General features: G+C 49.9%; 1 protein-coding gene across 1 annotated transcript in view; it reads left to right on the top strand.

The window, feature by feature from the left end:
• PLXNA4 (plexin A4) overlaps positions 1–24201 on the top strand; it is a gene marked incomplete in the record, with an annotated part of 626278 nt that overhangs the window by 455505 nt on the left and 146572 nt on the right. Inside the window, 3 exon segments of the mRNA XM_034764290.1 lie at positions 3357–3510; positions 10011–10110; positions 12255–12369. Coding sequence (XP_034620181.1) covers positions 3357–3510; positions 10011–10110; positions 12255–12369 — 369 coding nt within the window.

The raw sequence follows: 24201 nt of genomic DNA on the forward strand, positions 1-24201 counted from the left end.
AAAAGGTTAGGAACTGTTTTCTCCAGTTCATTGCGAGGAGCTGAATGCAGTTCTGAAGAGGAACCACAGATCCAACAAAGAGGAATGCTCACCCATTGCAGCCAACTTCTTTACCTCAGACACCAAAGATATTGGACTCTATAGCCGTGTGCAAAATATGGGCAATCGGCTTTGGCTGTGTTAGAATTCAGCTTCTAGGACTACGGTGGAGAGGCGTGCTAGGACCATTTAATATACTTCAATTTCCCTTCACTTCATGGACCAGGGTCTCTTTCTTGAACTACCAAAGCACCCAGGCCTGGTACGGTTTCAACACTGAACACCCCAGAGCAGAGGTATGGGGACACTAGAAATAGCAGCTTGCAGCCCATCTCTGCCAGGGTTTATGCTTTGCTACATTCAACCCCCTCTCTTCCTCGGCACTAGATGTGGTCCCTGTGGCAGAGAGCTATTAAAGGCAGCCGTTGGCACTGCAGGATAGTTATGATACCAGTGGAACAACTAGTGTTACTGTTCCTTGTGGAAAAGCCTTTTCTAGGGACAAGAAGAGAGTTCATTGTAAAGGGCCCATTCAGTTTCCAACCTGTCTACGGTACCTGATGACAGCAGTGCCCCTTATATTGCTGTTTTTGTGTTGTGATCACGTGCCCACTAGGAACTGAACCGGGGCCTATTTCATACAGGCTACTGAACAGCTGCCACATGGTAACTCTTTCTGGTCATATTGACCTGGGATGGCTTTGAACTCACAGCCTAGAAATGAAAAGCTCCATCTCCCTTCAGTGTTCCGTTGAGCCAGTCAGTAGCTCCCCATTCTTTGTGGGCTCAGTGGAGTGCTCACGGTCCACTAGCTGGCCATCTCTCAGGTATTTAGAGTAAGGTGTTTGAGGTTTATTTTTTAGCCTGTATGTCCAGTCCCTGCGGCTTTGTTTCTGCCTCTTACCTTTCCTGTGACTTAACCTTCCCAGGAGTACGACAAAAGTAATCGGAGACATCGTAAATTGTTTGTTCTTCTGGGAGTGCAACTTATTATTTTTAATTCTCTCAATAGTCTTTGAATTCTCCTATGTTGATTGAGTCACCAAGGCAGTGCAAGTCAGCCCAGAGCTACTGTTGTCCTCAGCATCTTGCTGTCTGATGGCCCATATGAACTGAGTTGTTGGGTCTCAGTCAGCTCCTCGTGGACTGGTGTCCACAGCACAGTAACCACCATCTCAGATGGTTTATCAGCAAACCCTAGCACAAGTCAAAGACTGATTGGGTCATGGAGACTACACTGAGTTTTGGGCAGTTCTGGTTAGGGGAGAGCCTCTTCCGCGATCATGCCAAGTTCTTCCCTGACGTGAGGGTAGGGAATGTGCCTGTTTGCTCAGCTGGTGCTTAGACCTATGGAAGGTATTGTCCACATGGCAACACTGACTCTTCTTTGGCAGCTGAAGTGTCCAGGGACTTGGGAGTCACATCTGGGTCTGGCTCAGTCCTAGGCTGCTGCTCATGGACTGTGTGAGAGGAGAAAGGTGCTGGAGAAGGGGGCATTCTCTACCCACTGCAGGGGCTCCAAAGCAGGAGTTTTTGTTCATTGGTGGCAGCTCCAGGCTTATCACATTTGTGCCCAAGTTTTTCAGGCCTTTTCCTTGGTGACTGTGCTCGGAGAAGTGACAAATCTGCATTCTGCATTTTACACACTTGTGAGCAAGTTCCCTGGCTGGGGCAGCGGCCTGGTGAGAGCTCCAGCCTTCCCCTCCACTGCTGGTCCGGGTGCGTTGATGGGAGGGAGGAAGTGACAGAGGTGGAGCCATTCAATAGAAGCATTGTCCCGGGGACAAGCCCACCCCAGTCCTCAGAGCTTCTCCCTCTCCCCTCCCATAACTTGGCAGGAACAAAGTGCTCCCCTTAACCAGGCAATGAATTTACAGGTGAATTGTAAGACTGATCAGACTAATGGTCCCTCTCTTCTGCGCCCTTGCTGTCTCTGAGGTGGTTAATGCTGGATGCCTTAGGGGAAGGCACACAGCTCCCATAACGCACCTCACTGGGTGATGAGAACATACCATGGGAAGGCAACGAGTGGGATTTTTGTTCCCTCCTTCTACTGCTCCATGGATGGGCAGAGGGACAGGTCCATTTTACTGGGAGCTTCTCTCCCGCTGCATGTGATTGGGTCTCAGATGAGTCTCAGATTCTCACAGACCTCATGCTCAGAACTAGCTTATATAATGGGGGAGCATGTAATACATTGGCTGAGCACATGTGATCATGTCTCCCTTTAATGGCTGGCCCCAGCAAGGATAAGGCTCTGGTATTTACTAACCATGAGTGGAGTAACGCCTTTAGATCACTGGCAGGGGGCTTGTGCTATTGGTGTGGAAGTACCCTGCTGCCGCTGTTGGTGTCTGTATATTTTTTGGCCTCGGTTTGTTACCATGGCAGGTGGGGGTGGTGGGGTGGATGCAGCAGATTGAGAGCAGAGTTATAATTAGAATCATAAGCGGGACCTCATGTAAAATGGATCTTCCGTTCCAAATGGCAAGAAACCCAGTGATGCTTTGTCACGTGAGTACGTGAACGTCCTGGAAACCAGCTGTTCGATTTGTTTATTTCATTGTTCTTTAGTAGTGGCAAAGCCAGTGGATGTCAGGGATTCCAGAGTGCCGGACAGCGACAGAGCGCCTAGCTGTCCTTTTATTTACCATGCTAGTGCCCCAACACATCACGACCTCAGGGCCTGCTGCTCCTTTAACCGAGTGATCAAATGGGGCAGGCATTTCGGAGCTGCCTGTAAAGGTGAAGTAATTCAGCTGGCCCACTAGAGGGAGCGGATGCTGGTGGCTTACTGAAGGCTGTAACTAGACTCTCTATACACAGGAACTTGTTGGTGACAGAGAGCTCCCTCTGCTGGTGATGCTAGGAGAGGAGGCGTAGAGAGTTAGACTGGAGCGCTACAGTTTCTCTGTAGTCCGCAGAGTGCCTCTTGTGAGTAATAGTCACCTTCCTCAGAAACCTTGTGCCAAGGGGCCAGCGAGCCCCAGTCTTCACAGCCTAGTCCAAAGACTCCCTTGCCAATATTACACCTGCATGACCGATGTCGAGCACGCCACGCCACTGACCCGACTTGAACTCACCCTGCACGGTGAAGCAGCAGCCACCGCCCCTGCATAGCCACACGCCACTTGTGTTTACATCTGCATTCCATCCCCCTCCCCCCAGAGTCGCTGCTTTCTGTTGAAGGAGGATCCTTTATCTAGCAAGAGGCTCTTTGTCCAACCTCTCCAGTGTAATTCTCTTTTGCTGGCCTCGTCTGTCTGCCACTGAGCTCAGCACTCTCCTTCTCTCTCTCCCGCCCCCTTTGCTTGCAGCTGGTCTTGGAGACCTACAACGTCCCTGAGTTGTCAGCAGGGGTCAACTGCACCTTCGAGGACCTTTCCGAGATGGACGGCTTGGTGGTGGGGAACCAGATCCAGTGCATCTCCCCGGCTGCCAAGGAGGTGCCCCAGATCATCATGGAGAATGGTGAGTGTCTCAGGCCTTCCCTACGTGAACACTGGGATGGGTGCGCTGCTTCCCTCCGACCTGTTGGTGAGAGCACAGCAGCTGAGAGAACAGCACATGATTGGCTGGGCATGTGTCTGTACGGGCCCTAACGCTGCCGGTGTAGCAACAGCACATTTACGAGCATTTTGGCAGTCCAGTCTTATCCATCTCAAATGATGGGGCTCGCATCCCAGTCCAGTACATCTCTGTGTCAGGTACGTTATCCTGCTATTCTGCCGGAACGATTCCCTCCTTAATTTCATCACACTCCTCCTCGTTACATCTCTGCGTGCAGCTCCCTAAATCAGTCTCTTCCTCTCTGGCTTTTACACCCTTCAGGTATTTGCAATCCGTTACCCTGTCCCTTTCCCATAATAGCCCCTTGCCCAAGCCAGATGTGCTTATCCTTCCATGCCAGCCCCTGATCCATTTGGTTTCTCTTCCCTCAGTTGTCTCCAGTTTGTCCGCAGCCCTCTGCAATGGGGCACTCAGAACTGAATGCAATATTTCAGGTGCAGGTAGGGCTCTAGCTCCCCCTAGTTGCCCAGCAAGACACTGTAAGATATGCCTATCCCTCTAGGCTTCCCCCAAGGCCTTAAATTGGTTCACAGGCAGGTGGGCAGGTGCAGGGAGAAGCTGCCATTCTTGTTCTCTGTGTTATTTGTGAACTCTAGTGGTGAATTTAGTCCCAGTGAAAGATCCCTGGAGGCCCACAAGCTCTCCCCGCGTGCACTTCAATTCTGGAGTAAGCCTAGGGCGACCAGACAGCAAGTGTGAAAAATCGGGATAAGGGGTGGGGAGTAATAGGAGCCTATATAAGAAAAAGACCCAAAAATTGGGACTGTCCCTATAAAATTGGGACATCTGGTCACCCTAAGTAAGTCAGTCGCCCCTAAGGAGTCAGAAGGCAGTTCCTGTCTCCACTGCCCACTCAATCCTTGCCTGCTGTTGACTAGCCGACCAAGAAGGATGCTAGTCAGTGGAGATTGCAATGGGGACTTCTCTGGTATAGGCCGTTGTCCATTAGGGACCTGGCTCAGAGCCACGTGCAAATGAAAGGAGTGACACTAGAGTGATGGAGAAAAAGGAGCACTTCTAGAGTCTGATTTTCGGAGAAGTTGAGTTCCCACGGCTCCCATCACCGTCAATGGCTGGCGTTCTGCACCTCTGAAAATACGGCCCTTGGTGCAGACTGCCAGAAGGTGGATTGAAGAGAGGGGTGGGAGGTTCCATAGCTTGTTCCCAACCCCCGGAGCCAGCCAGTCCCCAGAGCACTGGCAAAGTTGTTAAATATGAAGCAGTTAACAGAGCTGTCAAAGCCATCGGCAGCAGATGGGCAGCAGAGTCGAGTGCTGGTGGCACAATGTATTCAGGAGTGTGTGTGCGTGTGTGTGTACATGTGCGTGTGGAGATGAATTGTCAAACTTGCTTTGGCCTGATTGATTAATGAATCTTTCCGGTGAGGAGGAAAATAATAGAGGTGGAAGAGCCAGCCAGGTCAAAGCCTTGAATTAAACATGGGCTCCTTCATCATCAAATTATTTCAGTTACTTCACCCACATAATATCCGCTGGTGACGGGCCCAAGGGAGCCGACTGGGAGGTATGCGGAGTTTGGAGTTGGTGGAGAGGCAGAAAGGGTTAATGATAGTGGAGTGGACGGAGGACGGGGGTAGATGAGGAGTGAGAAAAGGAGTGGGTGGATTTGGGAGCTGGATAATGGGGGGAGGGGTCAGCTCCAGGGGAGGCTCAGTGTCTGCTGTGGATGGGGGGGTGGCAGCCTGTGAGCAGTGGATGTTCCCTGTGGGATGAGAGTAGTGCACGGAGGTTGCTCTGGGAGAGCATGCTCAGAGGGGAGCAGCATGGAAGGAAGCAAAGAGATGGGATTAGGTGGGAGAAAGAGGAAAGAGACCTCAGCATAGTATCGAGCTGCCAATGTGGTATTCCCAGGGGAACCCCCTAAAGACTCAACATACACGTGAGCATGGCAATCCCCTGGGGAACTCAGCAGCTCCTCCCAGCCCCCGGGGATGCTATTCACACGGGGATCGGCCTTGGTGCCCCCATTCCCCTCAGCGTGGGGTTCACAGAGGGCACCCCCTTCGGGACTCAGCACAATGTGATGTTCACAGGAGAACCCCCACCCTAGGTGCTGCACGTCCCCCCAGCAGGCTGGTCCCTGGGTTCACCCCACCTCAGCTGAGAAGGTGTAAGGAGGGCCTGTCTGTAAGGGAGTGTAACTTACACCACTCACTTGTCGCCTGTGAATGTAGCCCCGCGCCCCCGTTGGGTCACACATGCCCCCTGCACACTCATCCCGCCCAGGCTCACAGCCTTTAGCAGCAAGCAGCGGAAATAAATGGGGGCAGAACGTTCACCCGGAAAATGACTCCCCAGCAATGGAGAGCAGGTGTGCCCTTCCATTCCTGTGACACCACAACGCTCAGCCGGCCAGCCAGTCATCCTGCAATCCACCCGGCCTCCCCTCCTGGGGGCGTGTTGTGACCCCTCAGCCTGCAGAATGAAGCATCGTTGCTGTAGCATTCAATGTTCATGTCCTCCTTATTCCGATTAGCTCCACACTAACATGGCTCCCTCCTCCTCTCTGCTCTCAGCCTCTCACTTGTTGGCCTGAATTATCATAGACTCTGATTAGGAAGAGATGGAAAAGAGCTGGCCAGCCCCAGCCAGTCCAGCTCCCCCATTGGAGTATGAAGGAGTATTCCCAATGGTAAACTTTCCCCAGGCTGATTTTAAATGACCCAAGATATGGGACTCCCATCACTGAGAAGGGTCAACCATCTAAAAGAAACCTGGAAATCTTTCCTCGTATTGGTGCTCTTATCTTAGATTTTACTCCCACTGACTGAGCTTCTTGAAGTAAGGACTTCAGGGGTCAGGCCCAATCTACCTAAATTTTCCTCTGCGCAATTCCTACTTATCAGGCCTAGTCCTGGGGTCTGTACTCAGGCATAGCTCCTGCTGACATCATTGGGAGGTTTGCCTGTGTGAGGACCTCCAGATCTGGCCCATTATTCCTAGCTGTCTCCTTGGAGTACCATAACCAGTTCAACCACAGCATGTCTAAATTTCAAAAACGTACAGGGGTTAGGAAATGCCATGCTCTGATACCACAGTGACGCCAGTAGTTTAAAAATCTAGAGGGACAGTCCTTAGTCATTGCTTGGCCAAGCCATACATATTTAATCCTCTCGAATCTTTCCTTGTGAGTTTTCATTGCTCTTTCATTGCTCTTCAGTGGTTGGGGTTGGTCCTGCTTTGAGCAGGGGGTTGGACTAGATGACCTCCTGAGGTCTCTTCCAACCCTAATATTCTCTGATTCTCTGATTCTTTCAATTTGAGGGATCCGTTCTGGGGCTGAGGTGCCCAGAATTGGATGCGCTATTCCAAATGTGATCTCTCTCTGTCTCTTCCCTGCCACCCCAACACATGCATCATTATGGAAGCTGACAGCCTGATGATGTGATAACACATACAGCTAAAAATTACATTGGATAACGTTTTCCAAAACACTTAAATGACTAAAGCCCTGCGTGGATACAGAAATGTGGCTCTGCATCCAATCTACGTCCGCAGGAATCAACTTGTATCCACCCCGTAATTCACACTTCGTCTTTTATCTGTATCCACATACGCACCACACCCACAGCAGCACGCTACCTGGAGTGTCTGTGTGCATGTGTTGTGTACTGTATAAGAGAGCTATATAGCTTAATAAACGTGCACATTATTATTATTGTTGTTGTTGTTATTGTTATTTTAAACATCAATCTGATTATACAACCGGCATCAGAACAAATAGCTTTTTACATTAAGAATAATGAAACAAACATCTCACCTCAATAATGCTTCAAAATCACAAACGGAGCTATGAAATTAAAAAGTCTGCGGCCTATTTAGCTTGTGATTTATTAAGTCTCATAGACTCGTAGATTTTAAGGTCAGAAGGGACCATTATGATCTTCTAGTCTGACCTGCACAACGCAGCCCTCAGAATCTCACCCACCCACTCCTGTAACAAACCCCTGACCTATGTCTGAGCTATTGAAATCCTCAACTTGTGGTTTAAAGAACTCGCCAATCCCAGTTTCTTTGCACCAGCCACTGTTCTCCCTGTGGAAGCATGCAAGGGGAATACAATCGCTGGGCTACGGTGCTTTTTTGTCAGGGTTTGCCAGGGCTGAGCCCCGGCACCACTCGGCTTGGCAGGTCATTCTCCTGTTGGCGGGGAGAGAGGAGCAACGACAGGTGCTCTGTGATTCCAGGTCAGTTTCCCCAAGTGGGCTCAGGAGGGGGATGCAAGGGTTAGGGGTACAGGAGGGGGGCAAAGGTGCTCTCCGGTTGCCCAGACATTGATTAATTTGGGCCATACCAGGTCAGCTGGAGAGGGAGGCAGCTGCTTCTGCAGAGTACGTCAGTCTGTCTTCCCTCTCCAACTGACCAGGAACCGCAATGAAGTCAGGAGGGGTTTCCTAAATTGCTTGGCTGCTTAAACTGCCGGGATAGGAGCATGGGGGATTTTGCTTCCTGTCTCGATCTATCACCTCCCCTTTCTCTGTCGGGGGGGTTGGGAGGGATATAGGCGCTGGAAGGCAGAGAAGCAGCCTCATAGGCTATGAGCTGCAGAAAGCTGCTTCCCCGCCTTTGAGAGCCTATATTTAGAGGCCTGCGCGGATACAAAATTTGAATCCGCATCCAATCCGCCATCTGCAAAAGTGGTCCGCGGATACAAAGTGAATATCTGTGGATTTACAGGGCTCTATAAATGACCCAGGAGCCTAAGTCACAAATGCGTATGTGTCTTTTGAAAATGGGATTTAGGCTTGTAAGTTACTTAGGTGCTTCGGAAAATGTTACCCATTGGCTTTATTTTCTACCACCATGTGGCATTGCAGGCTTCTGTCTACTGAAGTTTATTATTCATGCAGTGGTGCGTAGCGTTGTTAACAGCGGCTACATTCCACTCCAGAAGCAGCTGCATTTCAGCGGCAGGTGGAATTATCCCTATTTCTCCCTTCCCTCCCTCACAGAGGTATTGAAAGCTTTAGGTTAGTTAACATGTATAAGCAATTTGAGGTACAGTCTTACACCTGGTCTACACTAGGAAATTAGATCAGTATAACTTCGCTCACGGTGTGAAAAATCCATCCCCCTGAGCGGCTTAGTTAAGCCGACCTAACCCCTGATGTAGACAGTGCTAGGTCTATGGAAGAATTCTACCGTCGACCTAGCTACTGCCTCTTGGGAAGGTGGATTACCCATGTCAACAGGAGAACCCCTAGGTAGTGTCGACACTGACACACTACTGTGGCGCTGCTGCTGCTGCAGCATTTAAAATGTAGACAAGCCTATAAAAGCCGTGCCTGGAAAAGACCCTGCAGTATTAGATCATGTCCATTCTCCTGCGTTTAGAAGTTTAGAGTCTGCAGGCAGGGGATGTGGCAACAGAGCAGTGTTATGAATTAGTATTGTTGGTCGTTATTTGTCGCGCATGATCAGCATGAGTAATGCTGTACAAAACACAAAGGCAGACCCTGTTTCCAGGACCTTACTATCTGAATTAGGCAAACAGCTCAATTCAGACACACACAGCACTGGACTGGGTGCCAGAAGGCCTGGGCTCTATTTTCAGCTCTGCCACTGACCGGCTGTGTGACCTTGGACAAGTCACTTCCTCTCTTTGTGCCTGTGTCTCTTCCCAATCCTACCTCTGTCTTGCGTGTTTAGATGGTAGGTTCTTTGGGGGTAGGGACTGTCTCTACCTCTGTGCAGGCCTCTGATCTGAATTAGGGCCTCTAGGTGCTACTGGGGTACAAATTCAAAATAATAAGAGCATTTTCTTAAGTGGCCACTGATTCTTGGTGCCTCAATCTTTGGGGTCTGGCTTGAGACACTTTTGGCTTGACAGTGGAATACCCAGCCCTCCATTCAAACCCAAGGAAGCTGGAGGTGCTCCGTGCTTCTGAAAATCAAGCCCTAGACACAAGGCCGGCTCTGGCTTTTTTGCCGCCCCAGGCAAAAAATCCTCCCCCCGGCTCCCAGGCGGGGAGCGCGGCAGGGGAGGGTGCCAAGCTTGGCCGCGGCCCCGCTCTCCCCGACCGGCTGGAGCGCCGGGGGGAGGGCGGCGAGCCTGGCTGCGGCCCTGCTCTCCCCGGCTGGCCGGAGCGCTGGGGGGAGGGCGGCGAGCCCAGCCGCGGCCTCGTTCTCCCCGGGTGAGCGCCGCCCGCCTCCAGGTGCCACCCCAAGCACACGCTTGGAGTGCTGGTGCCTGGAGCCGGCCCTGCCTAGACATCCCAAGCTGGGGGCCTAAAAATGGTGCCACAAAACTGTTGCTCCCATTTGGTCATATTGCTGTGGGCTATGCGATGATGCAGATTTTTGACCTGGCCATTAATGATTCATTTGGTTATTAATACAATCGTCCAGTCACCTCTCATGATCCTTATGCTTTTTCCCCAGGAGACCATCACATTGTCCAGCTCCAGCTGAAGTCCAAGGAGACAGGCATGACCTTCGCCAGCACCAGCTTTGTCTTCTACAACTGCAGCGTCCACAACTCGTAAGTTTGTATTCCCCTGACGTGCATCTTCCCCCCCCCCACAACCTTATCATGCTGCTTTGAATCCATCCCAGCTGCCCACGCTGGCTGGTCCAGGTAGCACAGAGACGGCCACTTAGGTGTCGAGGAGACCTGCAGTCGTGTCTCTCAGGGCTTGGTAGAACATCTGTCCCACAGATTAGCTGATGCTGGGTGACAGGTACCCTCCCGCTATTGGAAATGTGCAGGACAACATGGAAACAACTTATTAAACTTCCTAGTAATGGGCTTTGAGCTGACTTGGTTTGTACTAAGGCACCCCTCAGGCAAAACACCACATCAGTGGGGATTTGTCTGAGGACTGACTGAGTGGAAATGGAGTCACAGCCTCGGCAAATGGCCATGTGGACTTTAGTGGCTACTCATGTGGAGCCCGATCCTGCACACTCTTGTGCTCTATCAATCCTTGCTCATGCCATCAGTCACTGTTAGTTAGCACCAGGCTTGGTACTAAGTGTTGGCAGGATTGGGCCCTGAATGGACAGAGGGCCAATTAATAGTAGAGTTGTTTTTGTGTGTGACGTGGACACTGTTCTCTAGGAACTGGATTGATACCACAGGCTGATTTGCCATAGAATAACCTTTTCCTGCCAGGAACCCCTTTTCCATCCTGGATCCTCCTGCTGTGTATCTGGGATCTGGCTGGAACTCCCATCCTGTTAAGCAATATGGGAAGGGCAGGGTGGTCTGGACCGATCCACCGAGAACTCCTCCTTTAGAACATCTGATGTGGGACTAGAGTCATCACTGCACAGGAGATGAGTGTGTAGGATTCATATGCCAAGGCAGAGGGGGGACCCCTCTTCAGTGGATTGCTCTGTTCCCAAGCAAGGCAGATGGGCTGTGCCCCCATGCCCAGGCCATCATCTTTCCCAGACAGGGCTCCGGAAGTGCCAAGAGGCGATAATTACTGCAGCATAGTGATTCACAAGCAAAGGCAAATCCTATTTCCGTGTCCCCGCTGCTTTGACAAACAGCAGCCGGGGGGAAAAAAAAAAGAAAAGAAAGTGATGGGGTGTTAAATATTTATGGCATGTTTTGGTTTCTGACTTGACAAACTATAATACGCTATCCATTTTTAATTTGATTTATCAGAGTAAGCACTTGTTACCAATTTAAAGAACAGCTCTTTGCATCAGAACTTAGGGTGGATTGACATAGAGCAAGATTTCAGAGAGGACGGAGAAATGATGTCTGCTTGATGCAGCTGGGTGATATTTTTCACCTATGCACGTTTAAAGGATCCAATGGCACATCAGTGCTGGTGAAATTCCCCCTATAGCACTATTTAAACCCTCCCTTACACAGGGGTGGGACCTGCATTGGCCATCCTGGCCAAATGAACATGTGAGGAGGGAGCAACTGAGAGTCCTACCATCTGACGGCAGTGATCTCAGTTCAGTTCCTAGTGAGTCCACACAAGACACAAAGAAGTGGTGTAGAGGTAACTGAGCAAGGACGTGCAGTTGCAGTCAGCCTGGCTTTCCCCCAGGAAAGCAAGAGATGGTAACAAAAGGGGAAAGTAAACAAAAAAGCCGACCTGTCCTTTGACCCTGGGTGATGAGCTTGCCTAGCCCTCCCCCTGCCCACCCTGTGCCAGGGCAGAGGGGAGTGGAGCAAAATTAACTCTGTGCTCACCAGAGAGTTGTACCCTGTTCTGCTTGGAAAGTGGGTCAGTAAAGCCGACATGGAAAGGTGCATTCAGAGCCATTTTATACAGGCAGATAAGGGTCATAACGGGCCTAATTCTATTCTCTGACACTGGATGTAATACCCGGGTACCTCTGTTGACCTCTCTGGAGTTACTCTGGGTTTACTGAGGTGTTTTTGGAATCAGGCCCAACGTCTCTGATTCACAACAGCGTTGGCAGTGCCCATACGGCTCACCGCCACTGACCAAAAACACCATCATAACTGGCATGTGTATGAACCAGTTTCCTTATTGGCAGCCTCAACAGATAGACCAAGGACTGAGCGGGCCATGGAGACTGGGCTCCCCTCTGAGTCGTAGGGTGGGGTGGGGGGCCTTGACAGGGGAGTGTGTGTGCTCCCTGGGTCCTTGAGGGTTGGCTAGGTTTAATGAGTTCTTCTCTCTCTGTCCCCAGGTGTCTGTCCTGTGTGGAGAGCCCCTATCGGTGTCACTGGTGCAAATATCGCCACGTCTGCACCCACGACCCCCGTTCCTGCTCCTTCCAGGAAGGGCGAGTCAAGCTGCCAGAGGTAGGAAGGGACACTGAGGGGACACAGAGAGTTCGTGGGCAGGGCAATGCTTATGTCTGACTGAAACCAACAAACTGCCTCCATTCCCAATCACCCATTCCTGCCCCTTCTACCCTGTCACTGCAACACCCCTCCCCCTCCCCCATTCCTGCCCTTTCCACCCCCTCACTGCAACATCCTCCCTGCCCCTTCCCCTCCCCATTCCTGTCCCTTGCACCCCTCACTGCAACACCCCTCCCCCTCCCCCATTTCTGCCCTTTCACCCCCTCACTGCAACATCCTCCCTGCCCCTTCCCCTCCCCCATTCCTGTCCCTTCCACCCCCTCACTGCAACACCCTCCCTGCCCCTCCCCCTCCCCATTCCTGCCCCTTCTTCCCTGTCACTGCAACACCCTCCCTGCCACTCTCCCTCCCCCATTCCCACCCCTCCCACCCGCTCACTCCCATGCTTCCCTCAACTCACCTTCCCCTTCCCGTCCTCACTTTGCTGCCTCTTCCTACTCTCCCCTCACTCTCTTGAGCCCGGCCCTTGCTGCTCTGTGCACTGGATACCTGCTGATGTGGGCCAGCATCTCTGAGATCAGGCTGAAAGCCAAATAACTTAACCCCAGCCGGCTGGCTGGCTACCCCAATCCCTCAGCACGGTGACAGGTCGCACGCGGGCATTGTCTGCAATGTCTGACGGCCGAAGCCAGCTGCCAGGAATAGAGGCGCGGTGATCAAAGTGCTACCACTGGAGAGAGAGCTGACGGGACAAAAGAACAGCCTGTTCGATCGGGGGAGCGCTCTGGTTCTGTTTTCAAGCGCTGTCATCGCCGGGGTTTGCTCTGCGTTGGGGTCCGTTCTCAAACTGTCAGGGCGTCAAGCACAGAGGTGCTTGCCGCCAGCCGGTGCGTTACGGCTCGCTGTCAGCGTCTGAGTGCCCGCATTTCTGAGCTGAGCTAAGCGCTCTCCCCGGCTGGGTTGTTGTCCCTGCCACGCATGGTGGAGCAGGCACCGCAGATACATAATGTGTTGTCAGCCTTTCCCAGGCTTGACTTGGAGGCCTGCATCCGAATGTAAGACAGCAACGTAGGGAGCGTTAGTGATGGAAGCCATTACACCTGCCACTGCTCACTGACAAGCAGGCTTCCAGGCTCCCGAAGCCAAGGGGGCTGCAAAGAGAGGACGCACTTGTACGGGCGAGGGGGGCTGCTGGGGGAAGGAAGCGGCTTTTAGGCTTGTGCTCCTGGTTACTGGGAGCCTTGATTTCCCACACTGAGGGCCCAGTCCATCAACGCTGTAAGCAGCCGCCCCTGGAAGGCGAGGTTGGGCCTCAGTGCCACTTGCCTAAGACAGGGCTGTAGTGGGCCCTACGGCTTAGCACAGAACAAGCTGCTGTACTTAAAGCGCCCGGCCTGGCTGGAACCCAGGGAGCAGTCACAGGAGCTCAGGAGAATACACATGGAAAGCCACTTCATTCGTGGTGAGGAGAAGCCTGAAAGCGTTCTGGCCTGGCGGCTAAATGACCTGAGCTGGCCTGTTTTTCGCCTGTCCAGAGGGACCAATATCCATTACAAGGTCTGATATCTCATGACTCACCAGGCACAGAGACTGTTGCCGAACTCCAGCAGAAAGCTGGGAATCCCTGTTCTCCGCTGACGGGTGACATTTTTTTCCCTAGCCGTGAAGGTTTGGTAAGGTATAAAACCTTCAATTGACAATGTTGAGATGACACCCTTGCATCTCCAGGGGCTATGGGATAGCACCCTGGTCTGTGACCCAGCCAGTCTGTCCCCAGTCCTTTTGCTGGGCCTCCACGCGTTTACGCCATCCTCCTCCCTCTCACTTCTGAAGCCACCCTTCTTCTTTAGCATGCCTGTGAGTTGACAGTTCAATCCTGGAGGCAGCAATCTTGAACTACAGTGACAACTGTGCAGGACATAAATATTCATGGGCGGGAGATTGCCGGTACTTGGCCTCTTGGGACTCAGCCTTCGCTGTTAGTCTGCTTTGAAACTTGCTGGGGACTTGGCAGGAAGACAAGCTGTTCTGGCCGTCAGTCCAGTGTTTGGTGTTTCTGGTAGGTCTTTCCCAACCAGATGGCTATTATTCCCCAGGATCAAGCATCATCAGGAATTGGCGACTGTCAAACACCCCTGCCTGTCACAGGTTCTTTCCACCTTTCACCTCTGGATCAGGTGGGGCCTCAACTTGTCTCATAGGTAATATTTTCTGTTGCACATGTTTCTGCTTTCTGATGGTGCTGCAGTGCGATGCCACCGTGGTTTGGATCCTTGGCCATCCCTTTGTTCAAGCTGCAACCCACATGCAGATTCCTAGTTATCCAGTCAAGAAAACTGGTAGGTAGCAGTGCTGTTTGATCAAAAATGGCCCTTTCCTCTGCACCTGGTGCCATTTACATGGAGTCCCACCCTCCTGCTTTTGAGAACTGGAGCAGATGCCTGGAGCCTAATTCTCCTCTCAAATCATGAACAAGTAAGCAGCAGTTTAGGTGGCTGCTTCATACTCAGCTGATTTGTTTCTGAGATATAGCATATGTTTGGCTGTGTGAATTGCACTCTCAGTCACCCTGTTTGGTAGAGGATACTCCCATAAAATTACAGTATTCTCCTAAATGGCTTGAGAAAAATCTCAGTCTCTTGGTTTACGAATGAGGCACAGGCACAATCGTCTTTCACTTTGGACGCAGCGTCTGGCAGAAAGCAGCTCAGATCAGGATCTGACATTCTTTGTCCTGCTGCCTCGTGTAGATGAAGCGCCGCTGTGTATTTGGAAAGATGACTCAGCATCAATAGGGACGGACAACCTCCAAAATCAAAATCAACCATGGTCGTTTGCTGCCTGGAAGCACGAGGAATGCCATGTGGCTGCAGGGCAGGTTCTGTTCGGTTGCTGGTCTGGTCTCCACATGTTTGGCATTCCTCAGTTAACTACACCATAGAATCAAAGAAACTAGAGCTGGGAAAGACCTTCTAGAGCATCTAGTCCATCCCACAAAGGCCAATGGAGGATTGCCCCTAGAGTATATTCTGAAATATTTTGTCCAGTCTCCTCTAAATTTCACAAGTGGCAGGTCTTCCACCACCTCCTGGAGACATTATTCCACACCTGAGAGATTTCTCGGTGAGTATTTCCTGTTATTCAGCCCAATATTTTCCTCTTTTAATTCCATTCCATGTCTCCAAGTTGTGTCCTTTTTGATTCTAGTCCTTTAACCATTCCTGGCAAGCCCACTAACTGCTTGTGCTGGAGCATTGGTTCCTCAAGCCATATGGCCTTCTAGCTTCTTCAGATACAGCTATCCCTTCACCTACCACCAGGAGCCTTTCATGAATGCGGGTTAGATGTTTCACTGCCCAGTGTGGGCATCAGCTGGGACCCAGTTTCTGTCTCCTCTACAGCCTGCCTTCTTTCTGTCATCTTCCAGAGCATCCAAAACATCATGTCGTTAAGTGAACCTGTTTCTGTTGGTCTTTCCTCTCCATCCCTAATGCCCTTCTTGCTACCTTGATGTGCACTTTCCCTTCTTTAGGAAGTTCTTCCCTTCCCCAGGGAAGGGGGATGTTGCATACCACTTGGGAGGAGGATGTATCTGCAGTATCAATTGAGGAGGCATTCATACCACCTTAAAGTCCTGGTGTGGTGGACGGACCATCCCATTCACAATCTTGCAGACACACAGCTAAGCCGTTTAGTGACTTCTTGCCAAGCAAACAAGCATTGATGGAACTTCATCACACGTGCAATTGCCAGCAACTCCTCCTATTTAATCAGCATTTCAGCATATCAGACTTGTTCCCTCCCCCACAATCTGGCCCATTTGCTGCCCCACTCACCTTAATTTGACTGTCTTTCCATCTCCCATTGCAGCATGTTGAAACCAAACCCCAGGCCTAATGTGAACTCAGTCTGCCCACTCTGGTAGCACATGTTCTGGCTGTGCTTATATCCATGACCCCTCTTACGTGCTGGAGTGCTGATAGGGATCTCTCAGGGGCTTGTGTAGTCAAAGCTTGTGCCTATGTCCCACTTTCCTCAGATGCTCCTCACGTCTCCTGGTGTATATAGGTCTGACTCCCTTGCTGGTCTCTCTTGTAGTCCCGTACAGTATGTTCTGATGAGAATTGTTGTGTGTCTTATTGTTATTTACTGATTTGATGGGGTACCAGCTTGCTTTGAAGAATTATCCTACATAATGGCCATCCTGGGTCAGACCAAAGGTCCATCCAGCCCAGTATCCTGTCTACCGACAGTGGACAATGCCAGGTGCCCCAGAGGGAGTGAACCTAACAGGTAATGATCAAGTGATCTCTCTCCTGCCATCCATCTCCACCCTCTGACAAACAGAGGCTAGGGGCACCATTCCTTACCCATCCTGGCTAACAGCCATTAATGGACTTAACCTCCATGAATTTATCTAGTTCTCTTTTAAACCTTAAATCCTATGGGCTGGAGACATGGAGAAGGTCTGTGAGGTCACCTACTTCACCTCTAGCAGAGCCAAGATTTTCCTTGCAGTATAGGCTCCTCTTCACCACCTAGGACATGGCATGTGACAACCCTGGGGGTGGAACATGGCAGCCATTATAACAGCACCAGCAGCACTGAACGAGATCCACAGAAGGAGAGAAGAATACCCTACTTGAACATGCAGCGGGAATTTTAGACAGGCAGAATATAATTACCAAGGGTCAGATCTTGAGCTCCATGCTCAGTTCTCACCCACTGAAGTCAATAAAAGTTGGAATAAAGACCTCAAGATTTGGTTCCTAATTTGGGACCAGTTTCCTGTGGCCAGGGCCGGATTAAGGTTATGAGGGGCCTAAGGCTCGTGGGACGGAAGGGCCTAAGTATGAATTACAGATTGCAAAAAAAATTATGAAGTCATCCAACATTTCTCTACACACATATATTTACATATTATTTATTCAGCGTTGGCACCCCACCATGTCCCTGAGAGTGATTTGGGCAGTAGGCATCCCTTGGGTGGTGAATCTCTAAGAATCAACCAACGACTGGTTGATGCAGAATAAAAAATGTACAATTCTTGGACAAATCCAAAAAAAAAAAAAGAAACTGCTTGAACACAACAATAAAAGGCAGACTGGCCAACAAGGTTGAGTGAGTGTGCAGCACATGGTATGTAGTCAACCAAAGCATTGCGCTCTTTTATCTTGGCCTGCATCCCTGAATATTTGCCACTCATATTACTTGCATTGTCATAGCTTTGGCCACAACAAAGGCTGATGTCAAATCCCATTTTCGATGAGGAAATGGAGTAGGTACAAGATGACAGTCAGATGATCTACATATGACACATCCGGTATTGAGTCAACGGACACATCTTTGATCTCATCTACAATGGCTGATAGTGTCTTTTTTGCCAGCAGTGCAATGAATTCATCACAAATAGTCTTTGAAAGATGTGATGTATGGCCTTTTCCACGATTTGCTGTTCATTGATGTGCTGAGCTAAGAGTTGAATTTAGCGATTAGCTCTAGAACGCCAAGGTAATTGCCATTGTGTTTCGATCCAACAGTCTCATCTGAACCACAGAATGGCAGACTATGCTCAGCAAGAAAAACTATGGTTTCAACTATGCATCTGAGAACGTTCTTCCAATAAGCACGAGCTTCCAAAAACTGGTTTTGCATTTGGGTATCAATTCTGCCATTAATTTTCTTTCGGGCCTGGTAGCTGCTAACTGACAATGTATGCTGCTCACTCATTGCATGATTGGTAATGTATGCAGTATTCTTCCAATCACCTTCGCAGAACATTCCCCACTTTTTGGTATCAGAAAACAGGCAGCAATAAAAACAGTTCACTTTCTTCTTAGAAAGTGAATAGATGGGCCATTCTCGCTTGCCAATCTGTTTGTTAGGCTTCACATATTCAAACACCGATTTGGTCAGATAACGATTCTGATTGGTGTACTCTCGCTTTGTCAATGAAAAGACAGCATCTAGATTCTGGCATTTCTGTGGGCCCTTCTCAGTCCAATATGCCACAAGATCTTGAGAAGTCATGTCCCACTCACCTGGATCGCTGGAGAAGGATATTCTTGTATTACTATCAGTGGGAAAGTCTTCAGAGGAGTGGGGTGAGACTGCAGCTAGAGAAGTCATGGGAGGCTGGTCCTTTTCATCAGGCCCAGCAGGTTCACTTGGGCTGGTATTCGCCTGGACTTCCTCACCACCTGCCTTAGTAGGGGGAAAAAACGTTAGGAGAGAGAACCTTTCAGCACTGCATCTTATCTTTCCCGTCTTTCTTTGGCCTCCTTCAATTTCTACCATCCTCCTTTCTTCGACATAGTTTCTATCATCCAGTGTAGGCCTACTGTGTACAAAGTTCAATATTGCTTGGGCCCACAAACACTTACTTAGCCCACAGAGACAAAATCACAGCCACCATCAACGGAATTCGCAATCTTGATGGATTAATTTGTACAAAGCAACATCTAGTGAGACTAAACATTTCCGATGGCCCCCGCTAGCGTCGCTCGACTGTTACTTCAATATGGAATGGAGGGCTTACAGTAGGGCCTAAAAATAGGAAGGCCTAAGTCTATAGCCTTATTAGCCTCTGGGTAATCTGGCCCTGCCTGTGGCCCTTTAATTAAATAGTAGTTTTGCTTGGTTTAAGAGTGCAGAATTGTCTCTTGGAATTCAGCCAGGAGACTGCCCTGACCCTACTCACAGAAAGTGCCTAGATACTCTAGTGGCGTGTGCTTTGTAAATTACACAGACACACAGATGTTCACTGTCAGGACTTTGGCTCTGCATCTCATGCCTAAGCCAGGCAAGAGTTTGGTGAATCAGTGCTGGAAAGGTGGGCATGGATAAAGTTGTTTTGAAGCTGATTGGAAGAGGCGTGTTTGCTTCTGGTTAAGAACTTCAGCAGGGCCCATAAAACAAGAGTATTTATGATTATGGCGTTGAACTCAATCAAATAGAGTCGACGATGTCTCAGGGTGATTTGTGGCAGGAATACTTCACCCTGACATATAATTTCCTTTTACAGCAGGTTTTTGAAGGCTAAGTCTGCCGGCTTGAAATATACCAAGCAAGATCCGGCTTTATAAAAGGAGTTGATGTTATTCTATTGAGTGGGGAGGAGACGGAAGATGAGGAAGCAGATCAGAGATTTCAATACTAAACTGTTTTGTCCAAGGAGTCATTTACAAAAGCCAAAGAGGTTTAAGAATCCCTTAGGAAGAAGGAGAGAGGTAGTTTATTCCACAGCTAGGTGTCCTGCATCTTCCTCTAAAGCATCTGGTACCGGCCAGTGTTGGAGACAGCATATGAGACTATCATTTGCATTACAGTAGCACCTAGATGCCACAACTGAGATTGTGGCCCCTGTGCTAGACACAGTATAGGCGTAAAGATCTTACAATCTAAATGGACAAGACAGTCAAGGAGTAGCCAGGGAAACTGAGGCAAAGTGATTTGTCCTTGGGCACACAGCTGGTTAGTAGCAGAGCCCCTACCCACTAAAGTAATGCTGCCTCCTATAGGTGAAAATCTGCTCTGATCCAGAATGGAAGTTCTCACGTTGAGTCTTAAGGCTTGAGGGTAAGCCAGGAGTAACCTACGTGAGTTGATGGGATAAAGAACTAAGGTTCCTTTTGTGCTGTATTGCGCTGTAAGATGAACACTATCTTGTTCTGGTCCTTGCAAGGATTTTAGCTTTGTATGGAAAAAAGAAAAGCAAAAAGCTAACCCAGATAACAAATCTTTATCTGCTGGGTTTAAAAGATACATAATCATTTAATTACCTTGAAGGAGGTTTTCATCTTTCCATGCTCATCCGGCTTGTGAGTGTATATGTGTTTTTCTTCCTCCCCCAAACAAGCTTTTCATTAAAAGGATTTTCATCTGTCATCTAAAAGGGAAAAGAAGAAAAAACCCGCGCACTGAAGTGTTTTATGTCGAGTTGTACATGCTAATGGCAGTAAAGCCCACATAAAAGCGCAGCTACTTCAAATATTAATTTGTCAAAAGCAAGAGAAAGCCCTGGAAGCCGCACGCTGGGGAACAGCTGCCGAGGAGCCGTGCACCCAGTCTCCAAGTGCTTGTGCCTGCCTCGCACTCAATGAGGAGCTGCGCCGGAGGCCTTTGCAGTGAAATGCGCTGATTTCTCTTTGTTCCCCTGCTTGTTCTGACTGAGTAAACATGGGGGTGGGGGGTGGGGGATTGTGCTTGTGAAAAAGGGGGGGCCGAGAGTGACCCTGGGAACCAGGTGCTGGTCAAAGATGTGCAGGCAGGTGCTGGTGCTCTCCTCCTCCTCCCAGCTCTGCTGATGCACCTCTGTCCTGTCCTGAATATCCCCAATGCTGAGGTGGCACGAGGTGAACTTCCTGTAACCTCTTGGGCACGTTATTTTGTAGTGTAGTCGGGACTTCCTACCCAGGTCCGTGTAACTCAATTGCACCGGTCCTCCTCCTTCCCATAGTGCATTGCCCTATGCCTCACTGGTTTGTGTGAATGCCCTCTGGGCTCTCTATCCCCTCCTAAGGCACTACTACCGCAAAGGAACCCGGATTTTCCCAGAATGCATTGCTACAAACACAGATAGCCCGTCATGGTTGTGTTCTGGAAAAAGACGCCTGTGCAGAGACATCCGTGGTTGTCTGTTTTCTGATTAGTGTCAGGAACTGGTTGCACTCGTATTGTGGACAAGGCCTTGAAGTGATACATGACCAGTCGTTACTGTGACAACAACTCAACTTCCAACCCGTGCCTGGTTTACCAGCTACTGTCCCTGTCCTGAGACGCAGCTGCTTCAGGTGTCACTGCCGAAAAATTCCATTTCTGCTCATTAATGGGGCCGTCATTCCACGGGGAATCCAGTGACAGCTATAGAGATGCCAATATCACTGCCTCTAATTCTTCCCCTCTTGTTGATTATCCACTCATTTATCCTGGCACCTGTCTATCATTAAGAAAAAAGAGTGAGGTTTTGTTACTATAGCAACTTGCAGGCAACCTGCTGCGTTTGCATGAGCATGAAGAGAGGATTGTCAGAGGAGTGAAGGTGAAGGGATGAGAGCGGAGTTTGGGAGCCAGCTGCCAATAGCAACTCAATTAAGACATAGTCAAGCAGACATCTTGGAGCTTGGCCTCCACTGCGCCCCCAGCTGGACAGTGCAAGTGGAGAAAGGATCAGTGCTTTCATTCTAATTGGCTGAAGTCTTTGGAAACCCCCTAGAGTGCGGGATAGTTAAAGGCACAGTCCTACAGAGGCCCGTCCTTTCCGAGTATTTGAAAGGTGGAGGCTGGAGAAAGTCCAGAGTCACAGGTTTGAATCCAGATGTGGCTCTGGACTCCCTAGAGACTGAGGGAATTTCCAAAATGCGGGCTTGGTCCCAGCCCATCTCTACTGCAAACACCAAGAAAGGAGAGGACTTGGATCTTCAAGAGAGGGGTGTAACAGAGTAGTGAGATGAGATTAAATAAGGAAAATGTAGACTGTCAAAAGACATTCCCTATCCATTAGATCTTAGATCGGTTAGTCTGCGAAGTAGACAAGGGTGGAGTGGAAACGACTGAAAAGCAGTGTGGTTTAGTGGTTAAGGTGCTGGATGCCATCTCAGGAGATGTGGCTTCTATTTCCGGCTGTGCCAATGACCAGCTCCCCTCCCTTTGCTCTGGGAAAGTGAGTTCCCCTCTCTTTGCTCTGGTTCCCTCACTCCCTTATCTGTTTAGATTGTAAGGTCTTTGGGGCCGGAACTGTCTCTTACGGTGTGTTTGTACAGCACCCAGCACAAAGGGGCTCTGATTTCAGATGTGGCTTCCAGGTACTATTGCAGTTCCAATAGTATTAATAAGCCCTGTCATTTGGAACATTTAGAACTGGGCTAGAGAATTGGTTTTAGGGAACAGTCTTGTACTGGCTGGGGATGGGATGGGGAAGAAGAGAGACTAGATGTGACCCAGCGCTGTGTGACTCCGTCTGGTTTTGTATTGCTTTCATGCCTGCTGTCCTGGTCATCTTCCAGCCAACGCACAGAAAACTGCATCTGCTTCTCATCTGCGTCTTATCAGGCTTCCTTATTCCTGCAGTGTTGTATCTGCCGGAAATCGCTGCTGGCTCAGGGCTGCTCTGCAGCTGCTCTCTCTGCTGAGGTCTCTTGCCAAATTGCAGTGGGAAATTGAGATTTGTTTCAAACTGGTTTGGTCTCCCAGTGCCCACCCCCACATCTTGCCATTCCACTCCCCTTCCCAGCCACCTAACGTGGCCTCTGCAGGTCTGCTCCTTGTTGGGGAATTTGTCTGGCCTCCATGGGTCGTGGCTAACCAAGGACCTACCGCTGGGATGTGCTTGAACAGCACTGAGAGGTGGTGTGATAGAAGTGAAAGAAGCCTCTGGCACCATATACCAACCATAACCCTAACTCTTACCAGTTGGACTAGTTGCTGTAGTGGTTTGAGCTTATTTATCCCGTGGGACAAAATAATCACAGAATGCAGCGTGGCAACATTTTGCTCTTCCCACCGTTACGTTGCATTGGTGTGAGATGATGCTGTTTTGCCTCATGCACTGATACAGTGTCACAATACTGTGATGCCCAGAGCAATCGCGGGACTTTCTGACTATCTAGCTTGCTGTCTGCAACACAGGACGTCAGGAGTGTAGTATTATTTGGGAGCCGGTGGTTGCCACTAGTACAAGGAAGAAGGAAAAACCCCACCATTCAGAGCCTGCTTTGGGTGTTCACCTGCCTCTGACGTATGTGGCTTTGTCTTTCCCCCATTTTAACTTCAGCTGCATTTGCTCCCTTGGGAGCTTTGAGCATCTGGGCCTGAGCCAAGGGGAAAAGCTCTCAGGAAGGGGCGATGTTAAGCCAACAGATAAAAGGTGACACTGCAATGTGTCTTCCACTCAGCCTGGGCTACTCCTTTCTCATAGTCCCGGGAGGCTGTGGCCAGACCCTCCCTTTGGCCACACATCTATTTGCTTTGGCTTGGGCTTTATCTCTTGCAGTCACCAATCTGTGGGAGAAGGAGGGTGGGAACAATCCCACTGTCACTCTCCTGACTTTCCAACTGCAGAGGCCAAAGGGTTTCAACTCCAGGTTTTTTCAAAATAAAAGCTGTAGAGCCTGATCCCACTCAAGTCAACGGGAAATTCGTCATTGAGCTCTGTTGGGCCAGGTGAGAATCTGAGCAGGACAGGGGTAGCCTCGAGGGAGTGGGAAGTCATGCAGCTATCACACCTTGGGTGCAAAAGGGAAGTGTCCCAAGAAGAATTCTGTCACAGGATGGCTGGCCCTTTAAAGGGAGATGGGTCTCAGCCCCACCTGGGACACCGCCAGCTGTCCTTTCCAGGAGGGGAAAATGAAGCTCATGTGGTCAGTGGATCATGGGACTGAATCAGGGGTGGCTAAGGGAGAGGCTTTGCGTGAAGCGGAACTTGAGCAAAAGGAGCTGCTGGAAGGAAGAACAATTCTGCCAACCCACAGTGCCTAGAAGGAACGCTGTGAACCCCTAATCTAGAGGGGTGAGTTTGTGGGCCAGGCTGGCCAGGATTTAGTAATCCCAGGAGGAGGGCTGTGGGAACCCTGGGTGAAAAGGGAGCTCATTTTGCTGGACTAGGTTAAACAAACTAGACACCCCCCCGCAGAGAGTGGGAATGTTGTTTTCAAGATTTGTGCTGTGAGAATGATTTCTGCAAACCTCAGAGGGAAATCGAGGCAGGCCGTCTGTCCCACGCCATGCAGGGACGCTCTAGAGGTGGAGACTCTGTTACAAACTCCTGTTCACATATAGTCTCATTTTTGAGGGCTGTGTATGGGGTGCCCCGAAAAAAAGGCTCAGGTGCAT

This window comes from Trachemys scripta, chromosome 1 (genome assembly GCF_013100865.1).
Source record: "Trachemys scripta elegans isolate TJP31775 chromosome 1, CAS_Tse_1.0, whole genome shotgun sequence".
Lineage (NCBI taxonomy): Eukaryota > Metazoa > Chordata > Testudines > Emydidae > Trachemys > Trachemys scripta.